Here is a 24,840-nt window from a genome sequence, read left to right as displayed (position 1 = left end):
CCACAAGTGCCTTCATTGCATGTTACGGGGATACCTTTACCTTTATTATTATTATTATTATTATTATTATTTATTTATTTATTTATTTATTTATTTTTCCAGTGTGTCGCGGAAGAAAACTTGCACTTCTACCAGATAACGGATGAAACCGTCACTGTGCAGGGAAGCTCTGAGACTTGAGATGGCCATCAACTACAGCTCCTGTAAGATCACGGTGAGTAATTTCCATTGTAAGTTCAAATTATATGTATAGATATTACACTAATCAGAGTTCAGATGTATATAATACAAACAGTTGTTCTTCCTCTGACACATATCGTCAAGTGAGATGTACTGCCTGATAATAGGTGTACACATCAGCCAGAACCTCAATCAGAGGTGAATTTCTCTCTATTAACCTTTATTGTGACAATACAGATATCAGCTGTAAAATGTACATCACAGACAGTCCTTGATTATCATATCGGCAGCTTTTTCTCCTATAGTCAGTGCAATTGAATTCGTATTCCCACTCACTATTACCGGTTGTATGGACGCATCCGCCACACGCAGTTTCTTTACGTTATACACCCTTAATCGTGGATCTACTACAGCTGTGCTGTCACTAGAAGGTCCCATCTTACACGTACCGCTGAAATGATTAGTCAGCATTTCAATATCTTTGATAGTACAGTGCCAGTATTCATCAGTGCCAAATATGAAGTCCTTACACACTTCTGCTGGCGTAGTATTCAAAGAATATCCGAAAGCTTCAAGTTTGGGGGCCAATTTCTTTACCACAAAGTTGTAACTGTCAACCAACACGTCGACATCATGTTTGTCAGAGAAGTAATTGAGGTGTATGAGAGGCTGAGAGAATGGATCAGTGGTGTTGATTGTGATGTATCCCCGACTTCGAGGTCTTACTATGTCCTGTGCCACAGAGATCCGATTGTAGTACGCCATCGGGGATTTGAAAATGGTCCCATTGTACAGAAGGTGTGGAGTAAAGTATATCTGTATGTCAGGAAAGTTTTCTGAAGGATCGGAGTAGCGGGAGTGAATGTAAGCGATGATGTCAAATACACCTTCACTGGCTACAGGTCCTTTTCTTTTCGCTGTGTAAGTAAGCAAATCTTGAAACACTTCTTCACTTTTGGGAAGCACTTCCTGATCTCTTCTTAAATTAAAATGTAATTCAGTTGAGTGAATGTGATTTTGAAAATTGTGTCCAACTTTAAGGTCTGCAATGACCTTGATGCCAAGTGGCTCTAGAACGTCACTGGGACCGATTCCTGAATTCATTAGGATTTTTGGGGAATTTATAGATCCGGAAGTGATGATAACTTCCTTCGTCGCACGTATAATGCCTCTAGAATTCCTGTCGTTTTCCCAAATGTATTCTACTCCTCGAGCTTCTTTGGTGTCTTCATCTATGACAACTTTGGTGACCCTGACGTTTGTGACAATTCTGAGGTTCTTTCTGCTCTTCCTGATCGGTGCTAGGAATGCTCTGCTGGCGCTCATTCTTTCTCCATCCTGCTGGAACGTCTGCAGGCGGGTGACTCCTGTTTGGTTGAATCCGTTGACGTCCGTCACTTTGTAGCCAAGCTCTTGAAAAGCTTTCAGAATGAAGATGTCGTTCTTGTCTTCGTGTGGGAATTGTCCGACGCTCTGTGGGCCTCCAGTGGCGTGATGTTCCCTGTCCTTGGCAATGAGAGGGTCTTGGTTATTCTCCCATTTCTTGAAATACGGCAGCAAATCTTCGTACGACCATCCAGTGTTTCCTGATAGCAAAAATTATTCACTATTAATTGTATAATTTTGTACTTCCTTATGCACTTATTGATGAGATAGATAAATTATTGTAAGTTGAATTAGATATGAACAATGCAATGAATGGAAAATACATTATATTTACTATTTATCGATTTTGAGAAAGCGTTTGACTCTCTTAATAGAGATTATATATGGAGAACAATAACAAAATTTGGTACACCACAAAAAGTCTATAGGCTAACGGTCTTACTAATAAAAACTCTATATACAGACGTTTGTCTTATACTTATACAATGAGTAGCTCGTTTATAAGTCGTGTGTAAATTCCTTACTAATAATCACTACATACGTCGTGTATAACAGTATAACTGTTACACAGCTACGTCATAGCTTCGTCATTACTTCGTTACGAAAGGTAATAGACTATCTGAGGTTCTCTATTGCATCCGGTAGAGCGCTCTAGTATGGCGTGTTAAATATCGATAGTACAACTGGCTCTAATCGATTACCACACTACATTTTGGTCAAAGAGTACAAGCTACAGCAATATTATTCTAATAATTCTATGATCTTTGGTTTGTTCTTCTGTGGTTACAAGGTAACCATCATCATAAAATGACAGTCGATATGAACAGCTGTTAGAGGGGCGGCCATTTTTTCGCTATATACAACCACAGTCTAATATATACAGTCACGAAGCTTGAGTTTTGAGGGTGCTAGAAACAATAGACTGTGACAGTACTATTTTGCATTGCCTCTAATAAGGCGATATTAGCGATCCTAGTGGTGAGCAACTATCTAATGTTTTCATATTTACTACGTATTGAGCTTCGCGACTGTATATACTAGACTGTGATACAACGCTAAAACAAGGGGTTTCGTGTATATAACTACTGCAAAGCAATTCCCATTGTATAGTTACAGCCTGTTTATACGTCCATAGCTTATTCACAGTTTATTAGTAACGTTTTCTGTCTCAACTCTGCATAAGTCTCGTATAAAAACTATACACGGTTTATTAGTAAAACTGTAATTAAACTTATGTATGAAAATTAAACTTGTAATGTCATACATAAAGGTATGCTGTCAGAAAATATAATAACTACATGCGGAGAGAAAGAGGGTTGTATTCTCTCTCCGATCATATTTCTGACTATTATGAATGTTATTATGTAAAGGTCTGTTGGCACTGTTAGAAGAGGTATAAGATGGGGATTAAACGATACCTTGGAAGATCTGGATGATATCTGTTTGCTCTCCAATAGTTTTGGTGATATGCAGAATAAAGTTAATACTTTATTTAGAAGTAATAAAAGGGGCTCATATGAAAATAAACGTAAAGAATACTAAAGAAATGAGATTAAATACAGTAAAAAGACAGATAACGTTATAATAAATAATAATAATAACATTGATACTGTTCAAGAACTTAAATATTTGGGTAGTATAATTGACAAGGATGGTGGAGCCTTTGAGGATGTAAAGAACCGAATAAAAATTGCAAATAGTGCATTTGTCCAGTTGTACTCAATATGGAAATCTTATATTATATCTAGATCTACAAAAATTAAAATCTTTAACAGTAATGTGAAATCAGTCTTATTATATGGCTGTGAGACATGGAAAACAAGTGAAATTATACAAAATAAACTGCAAACATTTGTTAATAGATGTTTACGAAGAATCTTAAAAAATTAGATGGCCAGATATAATCACAAACTCAGAACTATGGAAGATAACAAATCAGAAAGAAATCACAATAGAAATCAAAAGACGAAAGTGGAATTGAATAGGGCACACAATCAGGAAAGAAGATGGAGCAGTAGAAAGAATGGCTTTGGATTGGAACCCTCAGGGTAGTAGAACAAGAGGAAGGCCAAAAAATACATGGAAGAGAACAGTTTTGGAGGGAATTGCTAGGGAGGGGAAAACATGGAGCGAAGTGAAGAAGTTGGCTACAAATAGGGTCCGGTGGAGACACTTTGTGAATGCCCTATGCTCCTCATGAGGAGATACAGAAGTTTGATTGATTGATTGATTGATTGATTGATTGATTGTATTAGATACATTATTGTAAACTGAAGATTGGGGAAATCGATATCAACCTTCTAATTTAAGTATATTACGTTGTGTTCCTTCCTCAGATATTCTTATGACGTCAGATTCTCTGAAGAGTAATTTCATATTATCAACCATGTTTGGAAGCTATCCATTTTTACATACGTAAATATTTTTATATCATTTTATCATATATTTTACAACTAGCTGCCTTTGTATGTAAATAATTTTGGATAATCAACCATATCTTGAAAGTATCCGCCTTCTTTACGTAAATAATTTGGGATTATTTTCAACCATATTTCGGAATTACCAATTGTATGTATGTATGTATGTATGTATGTATGTATGTATGTATGTATGTATGTATGTATGTATGTATGTATGTATGTATGTACGTATGTATGTATGTATGTATGTATGTATTGCGAGTAATTTTACGGCTGTCGCCGTCTCCCGCTTCTCAACTTCCAGGTACTCCGGTTATGCCAATCTCCCATTTGTAGACCCCTGCAGACCATGTCCTCCTGAACCTCCTTGCTCCATTTTTTCATTGGCCTTCCTCTTCTCTTTTTTTCCGGGGGAGTCCAGTTGAAGACCTTATTAGGCCAGCGGTCGGCTGACATTCTCTGGAGATGCCCATACCATATCAGGCGTTTAGTTTCCACAGATTGTAAGATATCTCCTGATACTTGCATTATATTACGGACATCCTGATTCCTAATGTGGTCCATCCTCGAAATTTGACAATTACGGCGCCAGTAATCCATTTCTAAAGCCAACAATTTCTTCTTCATCCTGTCTCTCATTTCCCAAGTTTCAGATCCATAGGTACATATACTTTCTATTATAGTTTTATATATACTTGTCTTGGTTTTCCTTGTTACCTTGTCATTCCACAGGAGTGTATTTAATTGTCTTATGGCCCGCTTTCCTTGACCAATCTTATTATTCATATCTTCATCACTTTTGGCCTGACTGTTGAGGGTAACACCCAAATATTTGAATGACTCAGAGTTTTCTATTTGTGTATCCCCAGTATCTAAATTTACCTTGCTGCGACTACCCACAACCATGTATTTTGTTTTCTTGAAATTAATTGATAGGCCCCCTTCTTTATAAGCCTCACTCAATTTACGAAACATAATTACCAATTTCTTTACATAAATAGTTAGGAATTATATTTTGAAACTACACGTCTTTTTTACATAAATAACTTGGGATTATCAACCGTGTTTTGAAACTACTTGATTTTTTTACGTATAATTTGGGATTATGTACCATGATTTCGAGATTTCTGCCCCTTTATGTACGAACATGGGGATTGTTTCTGCCCCTTTATGTACGAACATGGGGATTGCCAACTGCCTTCAGATTTGCTGCCTTTGCTTTCATAATGTGGGATTATATTCTGTGTTTTAATGTTTTTTCTTTCATTAAAATTATATTAGGTCACCTATCTTATGATTTTTTTTTATCTGGGTTATGTTAATGAGTTATCAATCTGTATTGATATTCACTCTGTTCTTTATATATATATATATATATATATATATATATATATATATATATATATATATATATATATGCAGTTTTGGATTATCAACCGTGTTTTGAGATGTACTGTGTTTACATGCGTAATTGAGAATTATCAACAATGTGTCGAGATTTACTTTTTTTTCATTGAAATGATGTTGAGTTATCAGCCGTGTTATCATGAATGCAATTTGGAATTATCAACCTGTATTGAGATTTTCTCTGCCTTAGTACGTAATTGAGAATTATCAACCGTGTGTCGAGATTTACTTTCATTTTTCATGGAAATAATGTACAATTATCAACCGTGTGTCGAGATTTACTTTCATTTTTCATGGAAATAATGTACAATTATCAACCGTGTTGTCATGAATGCAATTTAAAATTATCAACCTGTATTGAGATTTTCTCTGTCTTAGTACGTAATTGAGAACTATCAACCGTGTGTCGAGATTTACTTTAATTCTTGACGCAAATAATTTTGATTTATCAGCTGTATAGCAATTTTATTTCTGACTTGCAGTAAGTACGTACGCTACAAATTCCATGTTCTTTTGTACCCTTAAATGTTTTATTTATTAAAATGGTGCATTGTGATAATTGTGAGGAAAGTCTTGAAGAGCTTAAATGTTTACTCAATAAAATCTACATTGTACCAATTACGGATATGAAGTTATTACTCGTAACTCCTTAATGAACAAGGTTACAAGAAAGATACACCATACTATTAATTCCATATTGTAGGCTACTTAAACACTTTTGTTTGAAGCAGTTTTTCATTTGGCACTCAATAAAAAGATATTTTGGGCGAGTGGGATAACTGGAACACACTGTATACGGAAAATTGTTCCTCCAAAAGGAATTAATTATTTTATACCGACTTATATCTACTTTTCGTTGCGAATTCAGTCTAAGTTCTGAATGCCGGATTCCAAGATAGTAGGCGTAGATGTAGCAGAAAATGGAAAGAGCTAACTCGTTATGAAGGATTTACGATCCTTTTAAATCATTTTTGTTCACATGGGTGAAAACATTAAATGCAAATTTGTATGAAGAACTTGAGGCTTGTGGCATAAAGATATCTGTAAGAACATAAAGTCTAATTGTTTGATGCTTTTGCTGATTATGATGGTAGGGTCTATAACATAATTTATTTTATGCTCGACCATGCCGAAATGTAGTAATTATAGGGGAGAGTCGGATAGTATCGGACATCGGGTAGTATCGGACAGTGCGTTTCTTTCATCTACCACCATATGGTAGTACCTGAATGACATGGTTACGTTTCTCTATTCGACGTCACAGAAACGTAATCATGTCAATCAGATACTATCATCGTGTGGTAGATGAAAGAAACTCACTGTCCAATATTACCCGATGTCCGATACTACCCGACTCTCCCCTACACCTGGTAGCATCCCTTTAATGGACCTCATTAAAGTACACCTATTCATTAAAGTTCAGGTGTTCCACCAATCAGATAACAGCATTGTAGCAATATGAAAGCGCAAGTATCGATTATTCTCGGATATGCAATCGAAAGACAACTAGCGAAGCGTCACGCAGGCTGGAAATCCAATACTGTCGCAGAAGGTTATGTTCTGTTACTATAATGATTAGCGTTAATTGTAAATAATATTCAAATAAATTCAATTTGTCATCTCGTTTTTCAATGTCTAAATCAATTTCAAGGTTATATCAAGATTAAAGTTTATTTTACTCTCTAGATTATATCAAGGTCAATGACATTTGTTTCTTGGAAAAAATCAATACTTTCCCGTCTGCGCACATCTCACAATTTACGAGATATTGCACAAGGTCAGTTCCGCTCCCCTGTCAGATAAGAATAACATGAATACTTATGAATAATTTCAAGTTAGAAATATGGTCGAGCATAAAAAGTCGTATGAAACTTGCCTATAATGGTAATTAAGATGCTCGTATGAAAAATATGAAACTCGCTCGCGCTCGTTTCATAAACGTACTCGCGTCTTAATTACTACCATTATAGTAATGGTTGCATAATGTACTAATACTAATGCATTTCTAAGCCTGTTTCCTTTGGACATGAAATCTCGAAAGAATTAATTGTATATTAATACGCATTGAAGTTATCGTTGCTCACCAAGCCTTGCCCAGTCGTCGAGCTCGCGTCCGTTGCCCCTGTTGAACAACATGTTGTTGGCGACACTCCCACCTCCAAGGGCTCTCCCATTTACCGTCGAACAAGGCTCTCCTCTACATATTATATCTCCCGGTTGTGTTGTGTAGTTCCAAGTCAGGCGAGTATGGCTTATGTACGGTACGAACGCAGGAACGTTGGCCAGTTCGGGTTCCTCCCCGCCGGACTCCAGAAGCAGCACTGTCCAATTGGATACCTCCGAAAGTCTGCGAATGGATTTTATATGAATCACTGGAAGTGGTATTTAGGGTTGTAAGTCTGTGCCAGATTGTGAGTAGGGATTGGGGACGGAGCGGTTCGGTTCGGAGCAGTTACTGTGACGTCATTACTCGGTTGAACCGAGTACAGTACCGAGTACAAATTTGTGGCGGCAGAGTTACAATTTAGATAGATTGAGTCGATTTTAGAACGTACTTCGAAAGTGAAACCAAGCGTGTTTTAAAAGCGTTGTAGTAAAGCGCTTTCGCTTTGCCAGTTGACGAGAAAAAAAAGCTTCTCTTCATTGCAAAATGGCGGTTGGAAATTTCATTAGCGTGATTACAACTATTAGCGGAGTTATTTTGTATGAAAGGCCTATTTAACTTTCAGTGTTGTTATATATGACAGACAGAATAAAATTGATAAAACAATTTTTAATACTAACGGCTGATAAATTAACATGTGAGGTAAACGTTAAACGCTGCAGCTAATTAAAAAAGAAGATAGAAAGAAACGGGCTCCATGAAGCGCTGCCTAAAACACTTAAAAATAACACACAGAATTATTTACTATTACGGAAATTGGATAAAATAATCAATAAAACGTGGAATCTTGAACTTATTTATTTATTTATGTATTTATTTATTTATGTATTTATTTATGTATTTATTTATTTATGTATTTATTTATTTATGTATTTATTTATTTTTTATTTATGTATTTATTTATTTATTTATGTATTTATTTATTTATTTATGTATTTATTTATTTATGTATTTATTTATTTATTTATGTATTTATTTATTTATTTATGTATTTATTTATTTTTTTATTTATGTATTTATTTATTTATTTATGTATTTATTTATGTATTTATTTATTTATGTATTTATTTATGTATTTATTTATTTATGTATTTATTTATTTACTTATTTATTTATTGATTTATTTATTTATTTATATATTTATTTATTTGTTTATTTATTTATTTATGTATTTATGTATTTATTTATTTATATATTTTTTTATTTATGTATTTATTTATTTATTTATGTATTTATTTATTTTTTTATTTATGTATTTATTTATTTATTTATGTATTTATTTATTTTTTTATTTATGTATTTATTTATTTATTTATGTATTTATTTATGTATTTATTTATTTACTTATTTATTTATTGATTTATTTATTTATTTATATATTTATTTATTTGTTTATTTATTTATTTATGTATTTATGTATTTATTTATTTATATATTTTTTTATTTATGTATTTATTTATTTATGTATTTATTTATTTTTTTATTTATGTATTTATTTATTTATTTATGTATTTATTTATGTATTTATTTATTTATGTATTTATTTATGTATTTATTTATTTACTTATTTATTTATTGATTTATTTATTTATTTATATATTTATTTATTTGTTTATTTATTTATTTATGTATTTATGTATTTATTTATTTATATATTTTTATTTATGTATTTATTTATTTATTTATGTATTTATTTATTGATTTATTTATTTATTTATGTATTTATTTATTTATTTATTTATTTATTTATTTATTTATTTATGTATTTATTTATTTATGTATTTACGTATTTATTTATTTTTTTTAATTGTTTTTATTTATTCTTTTATTTATTTATTTATGTATTTATGTATTTATTTATTTATATATTTTTTTATTTACGTATTTATTTATTTATTTATGTATTTATTTATGTATTTATTTATTGATTTATTTATTTATTTATTTATTTATGTATTTATTTATTTATTTATGTATTTATTTATGTATTTATTTATTTATGTATTTATTTATTGATTGATTTTTTATTTATTTATGTATTTATGTATTTATTTATTTATTTTTTATTTTTTATTTATTCTTTTATTTATTTTTTATTTTATATATTTATTTATTTATTTGGAGTGCGTTACAATGTTGAATGACAGCACTGATATCATATAGCTATCACTCACTTATCAATGTACTATTTATTTATCGTCCTATTACTAGTAAAACCAGTTAAGACCAGTAATACAAGTTTTGTAAAAACAGAAATTAAAACTTTATTAATGCACGAAAAATCATAATAAATTGTTCAAATAAAGTAATTGGTTTGTTGCCTGCATACAACATTTCGGACTTATTTCATTTTAGTAGAATATAGAGCACGGAAAGACAAGTCGGGGACTGTACTTAAAAAATTTATTTTACATGTCTTTTAATTTATTCGCTTCCCTCATTCATTTTACTCTTACTTTGTAAAGGCTTGTTCCTAAGGATTTTATTATCTGTTCATTTGTAATTCTTGATAGCGTATTGTATACATGCCGCCGCAAGGATAACTAATGTTGATGCAGCCGTGCGTAACTAGAACGTCATGACCGCACTGGTAGAAAAGGTGGGTGGGGTAAGAAAGGGGAGTAAAGCAGTCGCTCTCAGGAGCTACAGTTCTGCAGGTCTGGCCTAGAATAACGTTGTAAGTCCGATTTTGACCAAACTGAATTTTCGGCTGAAAAATGTAATATTGCACATCTTGAACCATGTGCTGCCATCATCTTGCTGATATTCACACTACTTTAAAAGCTGTAGTATTTTGATTGTGTTGCTGAGCTGAATAACTATGTAACGCAAATAAAATGGCGGACAAGCATACTTGTAGCGTGTGACATGGGTGGAGGTTATTGCCAATGCAAAGCCAAACAACCCATTTGAGGTTGTTCATATGCAACAAGAATAGTTTAGGGATATAGGATTAGCAGAGCAAACAATAAAGAAGGATCCAGACCTCAACAACTGCCTGGTTTCGGTTCATTCTCATGATCCTATGTCTGTGAAAATGCGTAAATTCCATGATATATTGTTAACATGGACAGTGTATTCTAAAAAGAAAAACCAACCGTTAAAAAAATTAGACAGTAAATCATATTTCACATGATAACTTACCTCGTCTTTATCATGGTCCTATTCTAATCATAAAAGAGAAAAAAAATGATCTGATTGTACTACCACGTTTTCTTCCTCTTAGTCATGGTTACTCTGAATTCTACCATAGCCTAATAACAGAATAAAAAAAAAAAAGAATTCTTATCTGTGTAATATTGATATTGTATGCCTAAACATATAATCTAAGTTATGTAATTTATTTCAAGTTGTTTATAATATAAATTTGTCATTATTATTATTATTATTATTATTATTATTATTATTATTATTATTATTATTATTATTATTAATACTTACTGGCTTTTAAGGAACCCGCAAGTTCATTGCCGCCCTCACATAAGCCCGCCATTGGTCCCTATCCTGTGCAAGATTAATCCAGTCTCTATCATCATTTCCCACCTCCCTAAAATACATTTTAATATTATCTTCCCATCTACGTCTCGGCCTCCACAAAAGTCTTTTGCCCTCCGGTCTCCCAACTAACACTCTATATGCATTTCTGGATTCGCCCATACGTGCTACATGTCCTGCCCATCTCAAACGTCTGGATTTTATGGTCCTAATTATGTCAGGTGAAGAATACAATGCTTGCAGTTCTGCGTTGTGTAACTTTCTTCATTCTCCTGTAACTTCATCCCTCTTAGCCCAAAATATTTTCCTAAGAATCTTATTCTCAAACACCCTTAATCTCTGTTCCTCTCTCAAAGTGAGAGTCCAAGTTTCACAACCGTACAAAACAACCGGTAATATAAATGTTTTATAAATTCTAGCTTTCAGATTTTTTGACAACAGACTGGATGATAAAAGCTTCTTAACCGAATAATAACAGACATTTCCCATATTTATTCTGTGTTTAATTTCCTCCCGAGTATCATTTATATTTGTTACTGTTGCTCCAAGTAATTTGAACTTTTCCACCTCTTTAAAAGATAAATTTCCAAATTTTATATTTCCATTTCGTACAATATTCTGGTCACGAGACATAATCATATACTTTATCTTTTCGGGATTTACCTCCAAACCTATCGCTTTACTTGCTTCAAGTAAAATTCCCGTGCTTTCCCTAATCGTTTGTGGATTTTCTCCTAACATATTCACGTCATCCGCATAGACAAGAAGCTGATGTAACCCGTTCAATTCCAAGCCCTCTCTGTTATCCTGGACTTTCCTAATGGCATACTCTAGAGCAAAGTTAAAAAGTGCATCTCCTTGCTTTAGCCCGCAGTGAATTGGAAACGCATCTGACAGAAACTGACCTATACGAACTCTGCTGTACGTTTCACTGAGACACATTTTAATTATTGAAACTAGTTTCTTGGGAATACCAAATTCAATAAGAATATCATATAAAACTTCCCTTTTAACCGAGTCATATGCCTTTTTGAAATCTATGAATAACTGATGTACTGTACCCTTATACTCCCATTTTTTCTCCAATATCTGTCGAATACAAAAAATCTGATCAATAGTCGATCTATTACGCCTAAAACCACACTGATGATCGCCAATAATTTCATCTACATATGGAGTTAATCTTCTCAAAAGGATATTCGACAAAATTTTGTACGACGTCAACAAAAGTGATATTCCTCGAAAGTTACTACAATTAGTCTTGTCCCCCTTTTTAAAAATAGGTACGATTATGGACTCCTTCCATTGTTCTGGTACAATTTCCTTTTCCCAAATAGCAAGTACAAGCTTATAAATTTCGTTAGATAATGCGCTTCCACCCTCTTGTATTAATTCTGCTGGAATTTGATCAATACCTGGAGACTTGTACTTTTTCAGATTTTCTATCGCAATTTCGACTTCAGAAAGTGTGGGCTCCGGTATAAATGGCTCAGCAGGTTATTATTATTTTTATTATTATTATTATTATTATTATTATTATTATTATTATTACTATTATTATGTACTCAAATGTAACAACCATAAAGAATCTACCAGGAAATATGGACAGTATTTAAATTTCTTTGCTGTACAACGTTGTTCCTCTAGACTGACATACGTTTTTCAACTGTAAATGTTAAAAAAATTGTGTTATTTGGAAGATGAAGGCAATACACATATATAAATGGCGTGAATACTTACTGAAGTATTAATACAGACCTCACACTGTCATATTTTGTAATATTTAACAATGTTAGTATGGAATAAACATATTTTAATTTCTTGACAAACTGTAAAAAACTGACTTACATTGTTTTTCTAGGCAGCCATTCAATTATAATTTATTAATTATATGCAAATAATTTATTAATAGTTTAAAATTTAATAATTAATTTTATACTCTCGAATGTTATATTACGGCGTTAAAATGTGTTTTTTAAAAAAAATACACCCCTTTTGACGTTTTCTAAATTCTTGTTTAAATTTTCAAGTTGTTTGTTCTTATTTCCAAAAATTACAGGAAAACCTGAATTACAAATACCCTGATTAATACATTAATTAAATGAACAATTGTTATGAAGGAGTGTCATTTTGTTAGATACAATGAACATGGAATTAGAAGATGAAGATGTAGAGTGGAAGTAGGATTTCGCACTTTATTTAGTACAATGGATTCATGCTCATCGGTTTACGTGGAAACAGTTGGCGAAACTGACTAAACAAAAGAACTACCATGCGATAAATTGATAGTGATAAATCGAGCTGCAGAAATTATTATAGCTGTGATTTATTGGAATTCAAAATTTCATTACACTTCATTGGTCGAAAATGGAATGACATCATATAAACAGATAATCGTATTAATTTTTTTTAATCATAAACTCTGTCAATTTTGACGTTTTTTCATTATTCTTTTCAAAATTACAGAAAAACCTGATGTGGTACAGAAAATATGAATACAGATTCGGATTCAGGGCACTTCAGTTAACTATGTAGAATGAGTAATTTTTTCTCTTGTAGCAGAAAACATTTTTTGAAATGCATATCAGTGTAATTCATGTGAATCAATGTTGTGAATTGAAAGTACTATAACTGTAGAAGTACCGGTATTCTAGATATACTGTAAGTATACGGAAAAATTAATAAAACAGGAAATTATGGACTAGGAACTCAGAGAAAGAGATAGGCCTTAAGTATGTAAATAAATATAAGATAGAGTAGTAGAGAAGTAATAAGTTATGTTAGTGTTGTAAAATACAGAAAATGTAAATGTAGACAAATAATTTAGGAGAAAGTAGGTGGAAAAGAATGATGAGTAGCTAGATTTGGGAACAGAGAATATAAAGTAATGAAAATTATTAAGGAATAGAATATAAGCCTAGAGTATTTAATAATAATAATAATAATAATAATAATAATAATAATAATGATTTATTTTAGCTGGCAGAGTTAAGGCCGTAAGGCCTTCTCTTCCACTCAACCAGCAAAAAGCGTATAATTATACATGTAACTTACAAAGAATTCAACAATTTGATTTAGATGAGAGTTACATGTATACAAGAGTTATTTACGAATTAAACAACAAAATGCTATGAACTATTAATTAAACACTGAAATAAACTGTGTAGCAGAATTAAACTAAAATACATAGAATGTTAATATATTTCAAATGATATTAGATAATAGAAAGAGATTATTATGAGACAATTTTGAAAATACAGCACAATCAGGATGATGTCTAAAGAAAAAGGTAACAATGTAGTCAGTGATAGTTTAAATCAGTAAGTGATAGTTTAAATCAGTAGTGATAGTTTAAATCAGTAAGTGATAGTTTAAATCAGTAGTGATAGTTTAAATCAGTAAGTGATAGTTTAAATCAGTAGTGATAGTTTAAATCAGTAGTGATAGTTTAAATCAGTAAGTGATAGTTTAAATCAGTAGTGATAGTTTAAATCAGTAAGTGATAGTTTAAATCAGTAGTGATAGTTTAAATCAGTAAGTAAGGAAGGCGAGAATGGAAGGGAGATAGTTTAGGTAAAAGAGACAATAGAAGAGGGTAGATAGTAATTCAGTTAGAAAGCAAGGTTAGGAATTAAACAGGAAATACTTGGCAAATGAATATATTGACATCAAAAGGTGGTAGTCTATATTAAAGAGCTGGTAGATCGTAAGGAAGAAATGTAAAGGTCCACCATAACTGTGAACTGTAAAGTTGGCTGACAAATAAATATCAAATTTACTCCAGCAAAATAGAAAATCCATTTAATCAGTCATTGACCAACTTACACGGTCATTAATGCATTCTTCAATTCATGAGATGCTCAGGTGATAAGCATCAGGTGATGAACTTACTGAAGTGAACACTTCCTTACGATTGGGGCGCGGGATGGGTGAAAAAATAGATCTAAGTGCGCTAGATGTTGAGTAGGAGAAAGCAAAAAAAATCTGTTTTGTTTTCAGAAGTCATTATTATTATTATTATTATTATTATTATTATTATTATTATTATTATTATTATTATTATTATTAGACTTCGTTGAATTGCCACACGCAGCATGCAATCAGGTTGCCGATGTACGGTAGTATAGAGGAGGTGAGCGACCGCTCGGTCTCGTAGTATTAGCAGTTCATATTAAGAGTTGTGACCGATTCAAATAGATGGAGCAGCTACAGCTAATGTATACCTATGTAAGCACTTGTTTTTGCATTACTGTGGTTGGAATAGTCAAAGCTTAACATTTGTTCAGTACAGACAAGAATTCAATCAAACACATTACAATGAGAGTGTCGCTGTTCCAAATAATTGACCCTGGAATACCCTTACCCCCGCAGCCAGTCTTGACTCGTTGGGGAACGTGGTTGGATGCTGTTAATTATTATGCAGAACATTACGGCAAAATAATGGAGGTAATTGATGCATTGGATAGCACAGACAGTTCCGCTGTTGCAGCTGTAAAATCATTGCCTTCTGAACAACTATTGAAAGATATTCTGTTCATTGATTCTAATTTTAAAATCGTGTCCAAAAACATCACCCTGTTAGAATCGTCTGAACTATAACTCTCAGAAGCCTTTAATATAGTGTATAAAGTGTCACAAACCGTTATCCAAAATAACAATTCACTAATTTCAGAAAAAGTGAAATGTAAGTTGAGAAACGTTATTGCTACAAATTCTGCCTATTCACAACTTCGTATTATAAATGATGTAGTATCAGGTCACTACAAGACGTCTGAAGTTGGTGTACTAAAAAGTAGTGACTTTCCGTTCTTCAAATATTCACCTACTACATCGTGTGATGTTGAACGTTCATTTTCCCAATATAAAAACTGTTTGAGTAACCATCGGAGGAGGTTCACTTTGCAGTCGCTCAAAATGTAAGTAACTCTTCACTGCAATGCACATATTCAAGGATGATGCGAGTATATTACATTAAATTTTAAGAGTTAACATATCTCACTACAAAATAATTGTGTATTTACATGTTTAGATATTTCCTACTTCAATGACCATTCATTATATTTCTTGAATGCAGGATACAGGTTTTATTGTAACCGCAGCATACTGCTCAGTGTTTACATCAGAGGCATACTCCATCCTTTGCACGTCCCCTTCTCATACAGTCTATACCGCGTGCGTAGTAAACCTTACGATTCCCGTGGCAATTCCACGAAGTCTAATTATTATTATCATTATTATTATTATTATTATTATTATTATTATTATTATTATTATTATTATTATTCAGTGACCTCTTTCGTATTACACTCGGAATTATAGCGATGTTCACCTGTTAGCCAGCACGCAGCCTGCTGGTCCCGCTCCCACTATGATAAAATCATATTCATCGCCGTCTGTCAATTGCTTTGTCGACGCCAGGTCTTCTGGAGTTTGGTAGTTCAGCAGGAGAGGTACGAACGTTGAAAGTGTACAAAGGAACGTCGGTCCATGGCACTCCATTTCATAGATTACGAACCTGAAAAAAAAAGAAACAACCAATCCAGAAAAAGAAATTCCAATAGTAGACTATTATTAGCTGTCAAAATAAATAGATATTTTTGTCTCTTTGTCACCATAACAGTAAGACATAATAGAAAAAGGAATTATTCTGAAGGCACCAAAAAATTATTTCGATATATTTCTGCACATGAGTTTTCAGACATTTTATACAACACGTTCGTTTCTTCATTCTCTGTCTAGGAGCGATTTCTTAACTGACGTGTTTTGTTCATCCACGAGTTACATTATCAGGGATTGATGTACATGAAATATAATAATTTTAGTACTAGTCTGTCTGTGTGCAGCGATTTCTACTAAACTATTGGACGGATTTTGTTCATATTCAGTATCTACGAGTCAATTTATCAGGGAATGATGTACATGATATATAATAATTTTAGTACTAGTCTGTCTGTGTACAGCGATTTCTACTAAACTATTGGACGGATTTTGTTCATATTCAGTATCTACGAGTCAATTTATCAGGGAATGATGTACATGAAATATAATAATTTTAGTACTAGTCTGTCTGTGTACAGCGATTTCTACTAAACAATTGGACGGCTTTGTTCATATTCAGTATCTACTAGTCGATTTATCAGGGAATGATGTACATTTAATATAATAATTTTAGTACTAGTCTGTCTGTGCACAGCGATTTCTACTAAACTATTGGACGGATATTGTTCATATTCAGTATCTACGAGTCAATTTATCAGGGAATGATGTACATGAAATATAATAATCTTAGTACTAGTCTGTCTGTGTACAGCGATTTCTACTAAACTATTGGACGGATTTTGTTCATATTCAGTATCTACTAGTCAATTTATCAGGGAATGATATACATGAAATATACTAATTTTAGTACAGTCGGTCTGTGTACAGCGATTTCTACTAAACTATTGGACGGATTTTGTTCACATTTAGTATCTACGAGTCAATTTATCGGGGAATGATGTACATGAAATATAATAATTTTAGTACTAGTCTGTCTGTGTATAGCGATTTCTACTAAACTATTGGACGGATTTTGTTCATATTCAGTATCTACGAGTCAATTTATCGGGGAATGATGTACATGAAATATAATAATTTTAGTACTAGTCTGTCTGTGTACAGCGATTTCTACTAAACTATTGGACGGATTTTGTTCACATTTAGTATCTACGAGTCAATTTATCGGGGAATGATGTACATGAAATATAATAATTTTAGTACTAGTCTGTCTGTGTACAGCGATTTCTACTAAACTGTTGGACGGATTTTGTTCACATTCAGTATCTACGAGTCAATTTATCAGGGAATGATGTACATGAAATATAATAATTTTAGTACTAGTCTGTCTGTGTACAGCGATTTCTACTAAACTATTGGACGGATTTTGTTCATATTCAGTATCTACAAGTCAATTTATCGGGGAATGATGTACATGAAACATAATAATTTTAGTACTAGTCTGTCTGTGTACAGCGATTTCTACTAAACTATTGGACGGATTTTGTTCACATTCAGTATCTACGAGTCAATTTATCAGGGAATGATGTACATGAAATATAATAATTTTAGTACTAGTCTGTCTGTGTACAGCGATTTCTACTAAACTACTGGACGGATTTTGTTCATATTCAGTATCTACGAGTCAATTTATGAGGGAATGATGTACATGAAATATAATAATTTTAGTACTAGTCTGTCTGTGTACAGCGATTTCTACTAAACTATTGGACGGATTTTGTTCACATTCAGTATCTACGAGTCAATTTATCAGGGAATGATGTACATAAGATATAATAATTTTAGTACTAGTCTGTCTGTGTACAACGATTTCTACTAAACTACTGGACGGATTTTGTTCATATTCAGTATCTACGAGTCAATTTATCAGGGAATGATGTACATGAAATATAATAATTTTAGTACTAGTCTGTCTGTGTACAGCGATTTCTACTAAACTATTGGACGGATTTTGTTCATATTCAATACCTACTAGTCAATTTATCAGGGAATGATGTACATGAAATAGACATATAATTTTAGTTTTTGTGTGTGTGTGTGGAACATTAGCGGAAATTTTGAGAAGTTACATAGCCGTGGTGAAGTTTTGACCAAACCTGATGGATAAAGAAAATAAGATATGGTCGTATTTCTGCATAATGCATGGTACTCACAAGCTGTAAATTGCAACTTCGTTGCAGGATCGTCAGGTTGTTGTTCACGACATGACACACAGTAACTTTGTATTGCTTGATTTTCACAACCTTTTAGTTCTGCACGCTGATGAATGATGACATTCCTGTTCGCTTTGAGGCCGTCTGAGTGGTTTCTATATATTTTCCACTCGGTATCTATTGTCGTGCAATATCTCCTCTGTCCACGCCCCTTTTTCATTTCTGCATTTTTACTCGTAACCTCCGTCTTAAATTTACTGATACGAGCTAGAAACGATGCACGTCAGGAAGTTTTCCCATAAATATTTTTCGAACTTTATACGGTTACTTAATACTTACGTAAGAATAGTAGATACATGAAAACTCGCTATGATAAAGAAAGCCTAAACCGACCCATACTGCAAAATTTTAAAATAAGTACTACATTCCGAACATACGCACACATTTGTAGGCCTACAATGTTTCACTGATAGACTGATAGAGCACGCTACACATACGTGAGGTAGGTAATTTAACCCGAATCTGCCTAGCGGTACCGTATGGTACCACAGGTACATACAGTAGTTTCCAGTCACTGTGTTGGCAACAATGATTATTTTCACAATTTCTCATTGTTTAATTTACTCACTGCCATTCCAGTCCTTTGTTAGGAAAATAATATTTTGAAGTTATTTGGCTTGGTATGCTTAGTGGCGTTCGGTAATTATATACATTTTCTTGAATCACTCAATTTTAGTATCTGTTTGAAGTAAATATTTGAATACATTCAGTTAGCATTATAATTTTGAATAAATTCTGATTTCATATATTGTAAAAGGTTTATATTAAAGCATTCAATTCATGTTTTCACTAAATATATGAACTGCCAAATATATATGACGTAGAGTTACTTTGGTACCGTATGGTACCACTAGGCAGATGCCGTAGCATTTTGTAAGGAATCGATTTTTCCTCTTTATAGTATTCATATTGATAATTTATTATGGTTCGTGGGACATACACTTACTGAAGCTGTAATAATCATAGAGGATGACAGTATAATAATCTAAGTACTATCTATATTGATCCACCAGACGTCACAGTGAATTCTGATGAAGATTATAGAGAGGAAGGTACAGCCGGTTTACTTGATAATCTCTTAGGAAATCAATTTTATTACGGTGAAAGGCATATGAAAATCTAAAATCGAAAAATCGAAGGAGAATTCGGAGGAAAATTTAAAAGATCCCCAAAACGCGTCCTTGCAAGGGGTTGGGGGCTGTACAAAACTAAATATGTGAGCTCCAAGCCTATTGGCCACTAGTCTCACTCCTGGTTACGCTGCTCCTCTGAAGGAGCTCTAGAAAATTTTGAAGGGGAAGCCGAAATTGGACGTAACCTCTTAGGTACCACATACGCGAGGGGGACTGAGATTTGATCAAGTGATCACGGAACGGGGCGAGGAGGAGATGGCTGGTGTTTGCCGTTAGGATGGCGAGACGCCGTCATCTGTTGTTCTATGACAAAGCATGTGAAGGCCGTCGGAAGAAGCGCCGTGAAATCTAATCTGCAATTTGAGAGGTCCCTGTCCTTTCAATTTGCGACTAATTGAGTGACCTCGTATATTTAATAGACTATTTATAGTATCTGAACTAGGGCATACATCGTTTATAATAAGGGGGGAATATATATGGGGAAGGGCATATAGGTCCGTGGCCCATTTCTTATAGGGCTCATCCCGACATTTGTCTTATGCCTGAGGAAAACCACGGAATACCTTAGGCGAGATGAGTTGTCTCATGTATAAGAGACTAGCCAATTTGGCTATTACGTAGGTGATTGTTGTCATGAGCCTTGTTGAATCGTCTCAATTTTGAGACAAGCCATTTGGCTATATGATGGCTCAATTACGAAGAGGGGGGAGAGATGTAATTAGTTAATTAATTTAAAGTAATAAGGGAGATTAATGGGGATATGAGTGCAGGTCCGTGGCCCATTTCTTTTAGGGCTCATCCCGACATTTGTCTTAGCGCCTTAGGAAAACCACGGAAAAACCTTAGGCAGGATGAGTTGTCTCAATATCAGAGACTAGCCAGTTGGCTCTTAGGTTGAATGACTCTATGAATCGATGGATATATACTAGCCCATTGGCTCTATGATAGTTCCACCGATCAACAAAAGTAGATATTGTTAGGGAGGGATTTTGTTTAGCCCAGTTAAGACAAGGTCATTTTAAAGCGGTTGCACTATCCAAGGAGTCTCATGGAGTTGAGTCGTGGCTACGAAAACCTGGGAGTAACTCCAGCCTCCCTGTCCTCCTGTCTCAATAGTATAGCTAATGGACCTGTCTGGTGTCTACGCCGTAACCTAGGATCATACTGGCCGAGGCCAGATATGAGCGGGTTGGGGTTAGCACGAGCTTCCGCATACAGGTTCCTAGCCAGTCGAGCTGTGATGAAGATAGTGATGTGACAAATAAAGAAAGAAGAAATAAGAAAACACAAAGAAAACTTTTACTCTGAAGAATCGAAAGAGGTTTGAGTCTAAGAACGAAGATGAGATGAGGACAAGTAGTTCAGTTCCGTGCTCACAAAATACAGAAGGAAAGAGTATCCAAGAAGGAAACAATCAAACTCACACGAAAACCAACTTCATAGATACATGATGAATATCTCCCTTCTAACAGTAGCATTTTTCCTGTAGTGACTACACATTTTATAGAGGAATAGCCTACAGAATTATTTGAAGTATTCTTTGACTGTAATGTTATTGATTTTATTTTGTAACAGAAAACCAGTGTTATGCTTTATTTTTAAATGTACAAGGTTTACAAATAACAGATGAAGAAATGAAGTCCTTAATCGGAATTCTTCTCTTCAATGGCTACAGTTTTGTACCTAGCAGAAGCTGCTACTAGGAAAATGCACTGGACACGCAATGAATTAGTTTACAATTGCATGTGGTGTGACCGATTTGAAATATCGTGCGATTTGTCCATTGTGCCGATAATACCAAATTTTAGATCGGCAAGACAAAATGTGAAAGCTCCGACCTCTGATAAATCTGATGAAGGAGAGATTTATGAAAAATTACATTCTGGCATAATGCATGAATTTTGATGAATGTATGATTCCCTATAGACGTCATCCTGCAAACATTTCATCAGGGGAAAGGTTCGGCTTCAATTGTGGTGCCTAAACATTGCTTATGGGCATATCTGATATCTTTTGAAATATGCCAAGGGAAGAGTGTAAATGCAAATGATCACTTTGAATTTGATTATGGTAAATGTGCAGCACCTCTCGTTGAAATGCTCGACAACTTACCACATGATATGAAGAGCCAACCCTTCCGACTGTACGCACTTTGATAAGCTGCGAGGACTGGCTGGCTGGCTGGCTGTCCTCGTACACTCACACAATGCATTACGAGTGAAGTGGGACTCTGTGTAAAATGTTTTGAAAAATTATATGTAAAATCTTAGGAAGTGCAACTAAAACAAGGAGCATTGAGGTGCAAACCCTTGCTATTTGTAAAAGCTAGCTCCATTGCCCTGTTATTATCATACAAGAAATAAAATAATAAAAGATAGTGAATGATATAGTGAAGTTTTTCTGTCATTCCAATAAATAACGACTTAAAATGATGAAATCTGAAGAAAAGAAATTTTGCACTCGTATCTGCCTAGCGGTACCGTATGGTACCACTCCTTATCTTTGAAAGTAGATGATTTTAAACAAAATCGAGTTTAATCTATACTAATAATAAATCTGTAGCCGAAATTTTTCTGGTGATTTTCGATTTTCCAAAAAACAATTGGTCCTAACATATATAATTAGCCACCCTGAAACCGAAAATCGCTTTTTTTTAATTTTTGTTTGTATGTCTTTCTGTCTGTCTGTCTGTATGTTTGTTACCTTTTCCCGCGATAATGACTGAACGGATTTCGATGAAAATTGGCATATAAATTAAGTTCGTTGTAACTTAGATTTTAGGCTATATGGCATTCAAAATACATTATTTAAAAAGGGGGTTATAAGGGGGCCTGAATTAAATAAATCGAAATATCTCGCTTATTATTCATTTTTGTGAAATATGTTACATAACAAACGTTTCTTTAAAAATGATTTCCGATAAGTTTTATTCCTTGAAAAATTTTGTTAGGACTGATATTTAATGAGATAAATGAGTTTTGAAATTAAAATAATTGCCAAGGCGGTGTAACGAAATAAAAAACAAATGACTTCGTCTATAAGGGACCTTGGTCAACAACAATCGAAAGCTATGAACCATAGCCTACAGAGAACGTTTCTATGTTTGTATGAAGTAATATCGGAAGTTAATTTAACCGATTTGTGAAATTAATTATTATTTCACCATTGGAAAGTGTAGTTTCTCTAGATGGACATAATGCTATAATGTTATTACAGTAACTTCTGAGTGAATTGAGGACAGGTAAGATTAAAATAGCTTCTTATGCACAGAAAACTTGATAGGCTATTCTGTGTATTCGTTTCCTGTATTTCTTAAAATAATGTTTATCTCAAAGAATTAACGAACAACGAGAGTGTATTGATTTAGTATGCAGTAATAATATGTTAGCTTAGCATTCCATTATTTTATAATCCAAATTTTAACAATGCCCAATTGAATCGTGTTAAAATACATAAAATACATATGCATTAAATGCAATGCAAAAAAATTTGGTAATGAGCCAAGCAGATTATGTTGCGCTGTTGCAAAATAAAATTTGTTCCTGCTGAGATTCAAGAGCCCCCATAACAAATTAAAAACTTACTTATCGGGGTACATCCGTTATCAACATGCTTTTTATATAATATAATACAATACAATATAATATAATATAATATAATATAATATAATATAATATAATATAATATAATATAATATAATATAATATAATACAATTTAAGCTATTTAAGTTATTTGAAGGGTTCAGAACCATAGTGGGCCAAGCGCCATTTACTGAATACGTAGAAAACAAGAGTTAAAATTAAGTTATTATCATAATTCAATGGAAACATATAACAAGTAAAATAAAGTATACACATTAAATCTAAATGATATCAATGTCCATTAAACTGCTATGGTTGCATGTAATAAAAATTAAGAAACATGTTAAAGGAATTGTCAATGCACCAAATGTGTGGTCTCTGGACCAAAATGATCGCATTTTAAATATTTAAATACAATTTAAATTAAGTGACATATTAAACCATTTATCCTTCTATCAAACACGAATGTTCCCTGGGCGAAATGTCCTATTTTAATTATGTAATTACTTTATATTTATTTCCAAGGGGTTCAGCGGAGCGCACGGGTACGGCTAGTTCCATAATAAGGACGTAAGTTTGAACAAACGTTGAAGAAATTACAAAAATTGCCACATGCCAGAAAACCAGGCAGATTAGGGTTAATAATAGAGAGTGTCATGAGTGTTTCTTGTTACTGTAAACCAGCGATGTCGAAACCAAACGCTTTTTATGACCTTGTCACTTGCGTTGCCAGGAGATTAACAAGGTGAATCGTGTAGAAACCGGCTGATTACAGTGAGATAGGAAGCAGTAGGGGGCGTCAAGCGTGTAGACGAAATGCGACATGAACAACAGAATTTATAATTACGTAGTTATCCATGGTTCTTTTCTACATTGCTTTTGTGAAAACATAAGTAATAGTTGAATATGAAATTACTAACATAAATAAACAACTTTCTCTCAAAGTATAATGCCACATTTTAACATAACAGGCATTTTAAAGTAATATCACAGTCTAGTACAGCGTTTCTCAAACTTTTTTGAAGTGGGGATCAATTTTTTAAGCCAGAACAATTCCGCGGACCACCTTACTCTTGTTCCCTTCGAAAGCAAATTTATAATTTTTGTAGCATATTTTAATACCAATAAGTAAGTAAGTATACCACAGTCTAATATATATAGTCACTAAGCGTGAGTTGTGAGGGTACTAGGAACAACCAATTTTTTAAGTCAGAACAGTTCCGCGGACCACCTTACTCTTGTTCCCTTCGAAAGCAAATTTATAATTTTTGTAGCATATTTTAATACCAATAAGTAAGTAAGTA

General features: G+C 33.2%; 1 protein-coding gene across 1 annotated transcript; it reads right to left on the bottom strand.

Annotated features, from left to right (window-relative positions):
* Positions 1–108: 108 nt before the first annotated feature.
* On the bottom strand, positions 109–18,894 carry LOC138700936 (glucose dehydrogenase [FAD, quinone]-like). Its single transcript, XM_069827376.1, has 4 exons — positions 18,762–18,894; positions 16,382–16,567; positions 7,478–7,740; positions 109–1,766 (listed from the first exon to the last, which is right to left on the bottom strand). Exons 2-4 carry the CDS (start codon positions 16,549–16,551, stop codon positions 439–441), a joined length of 1,761 nt encoding a protein of 586 aa, XP_069683477.1. The 5' UTR covers positions 16,552–16,567; positions 18,762–18,894; the 3' UTR covers positions 109–438.
* Between the last annotated feature and the right edge of the window lie 5,946 nt (positions 18,895–24,840).

Source organism: Periplaneta americana, chromosome 6 (genome assembly GCF_040183065.1).
Source record: "Periplaneta americana isolate PAMFEO1 chromosome 6, P.americana_PAMFEO1_priV1, whole genome shotgun sequence".
Lineage (NCBI taxonomy): Eukaryota > Metazoa > Arthropoda > Insecta > Blattodea > Blattidae > Periplaneta > Periplaneta americana.
Note: the sequence above shows the minus strand (reverse complement) of the source record. Positions and strands in the feature narration are given on the sequence as shown.

Bases quoted from the DNA above. Each gene is read 5' to 3' on its own strand.
- LOC138700936 (XM_069827376.1), bottom strand. From the start codon at position 16,551: ATGGAGTGCCATGGACCGACGTTCCTTTGTACACTTTCAACGTTCGTA. The intron at 7,741-16,381 runs GTGAACATCGCT...ATCCATTCGCAG, and splicing joins GGCTGCGTGCTGGCTAACAG to ACTTTCGGAGGTATCCAATT. The intron at 1,767-7,477 runs GTGAGCAACGAT...TTTTGCTATCAG, and splicing joins CGACGACTGGGCAAGGCTTG to GAAACACTGGATGGTCGTAC.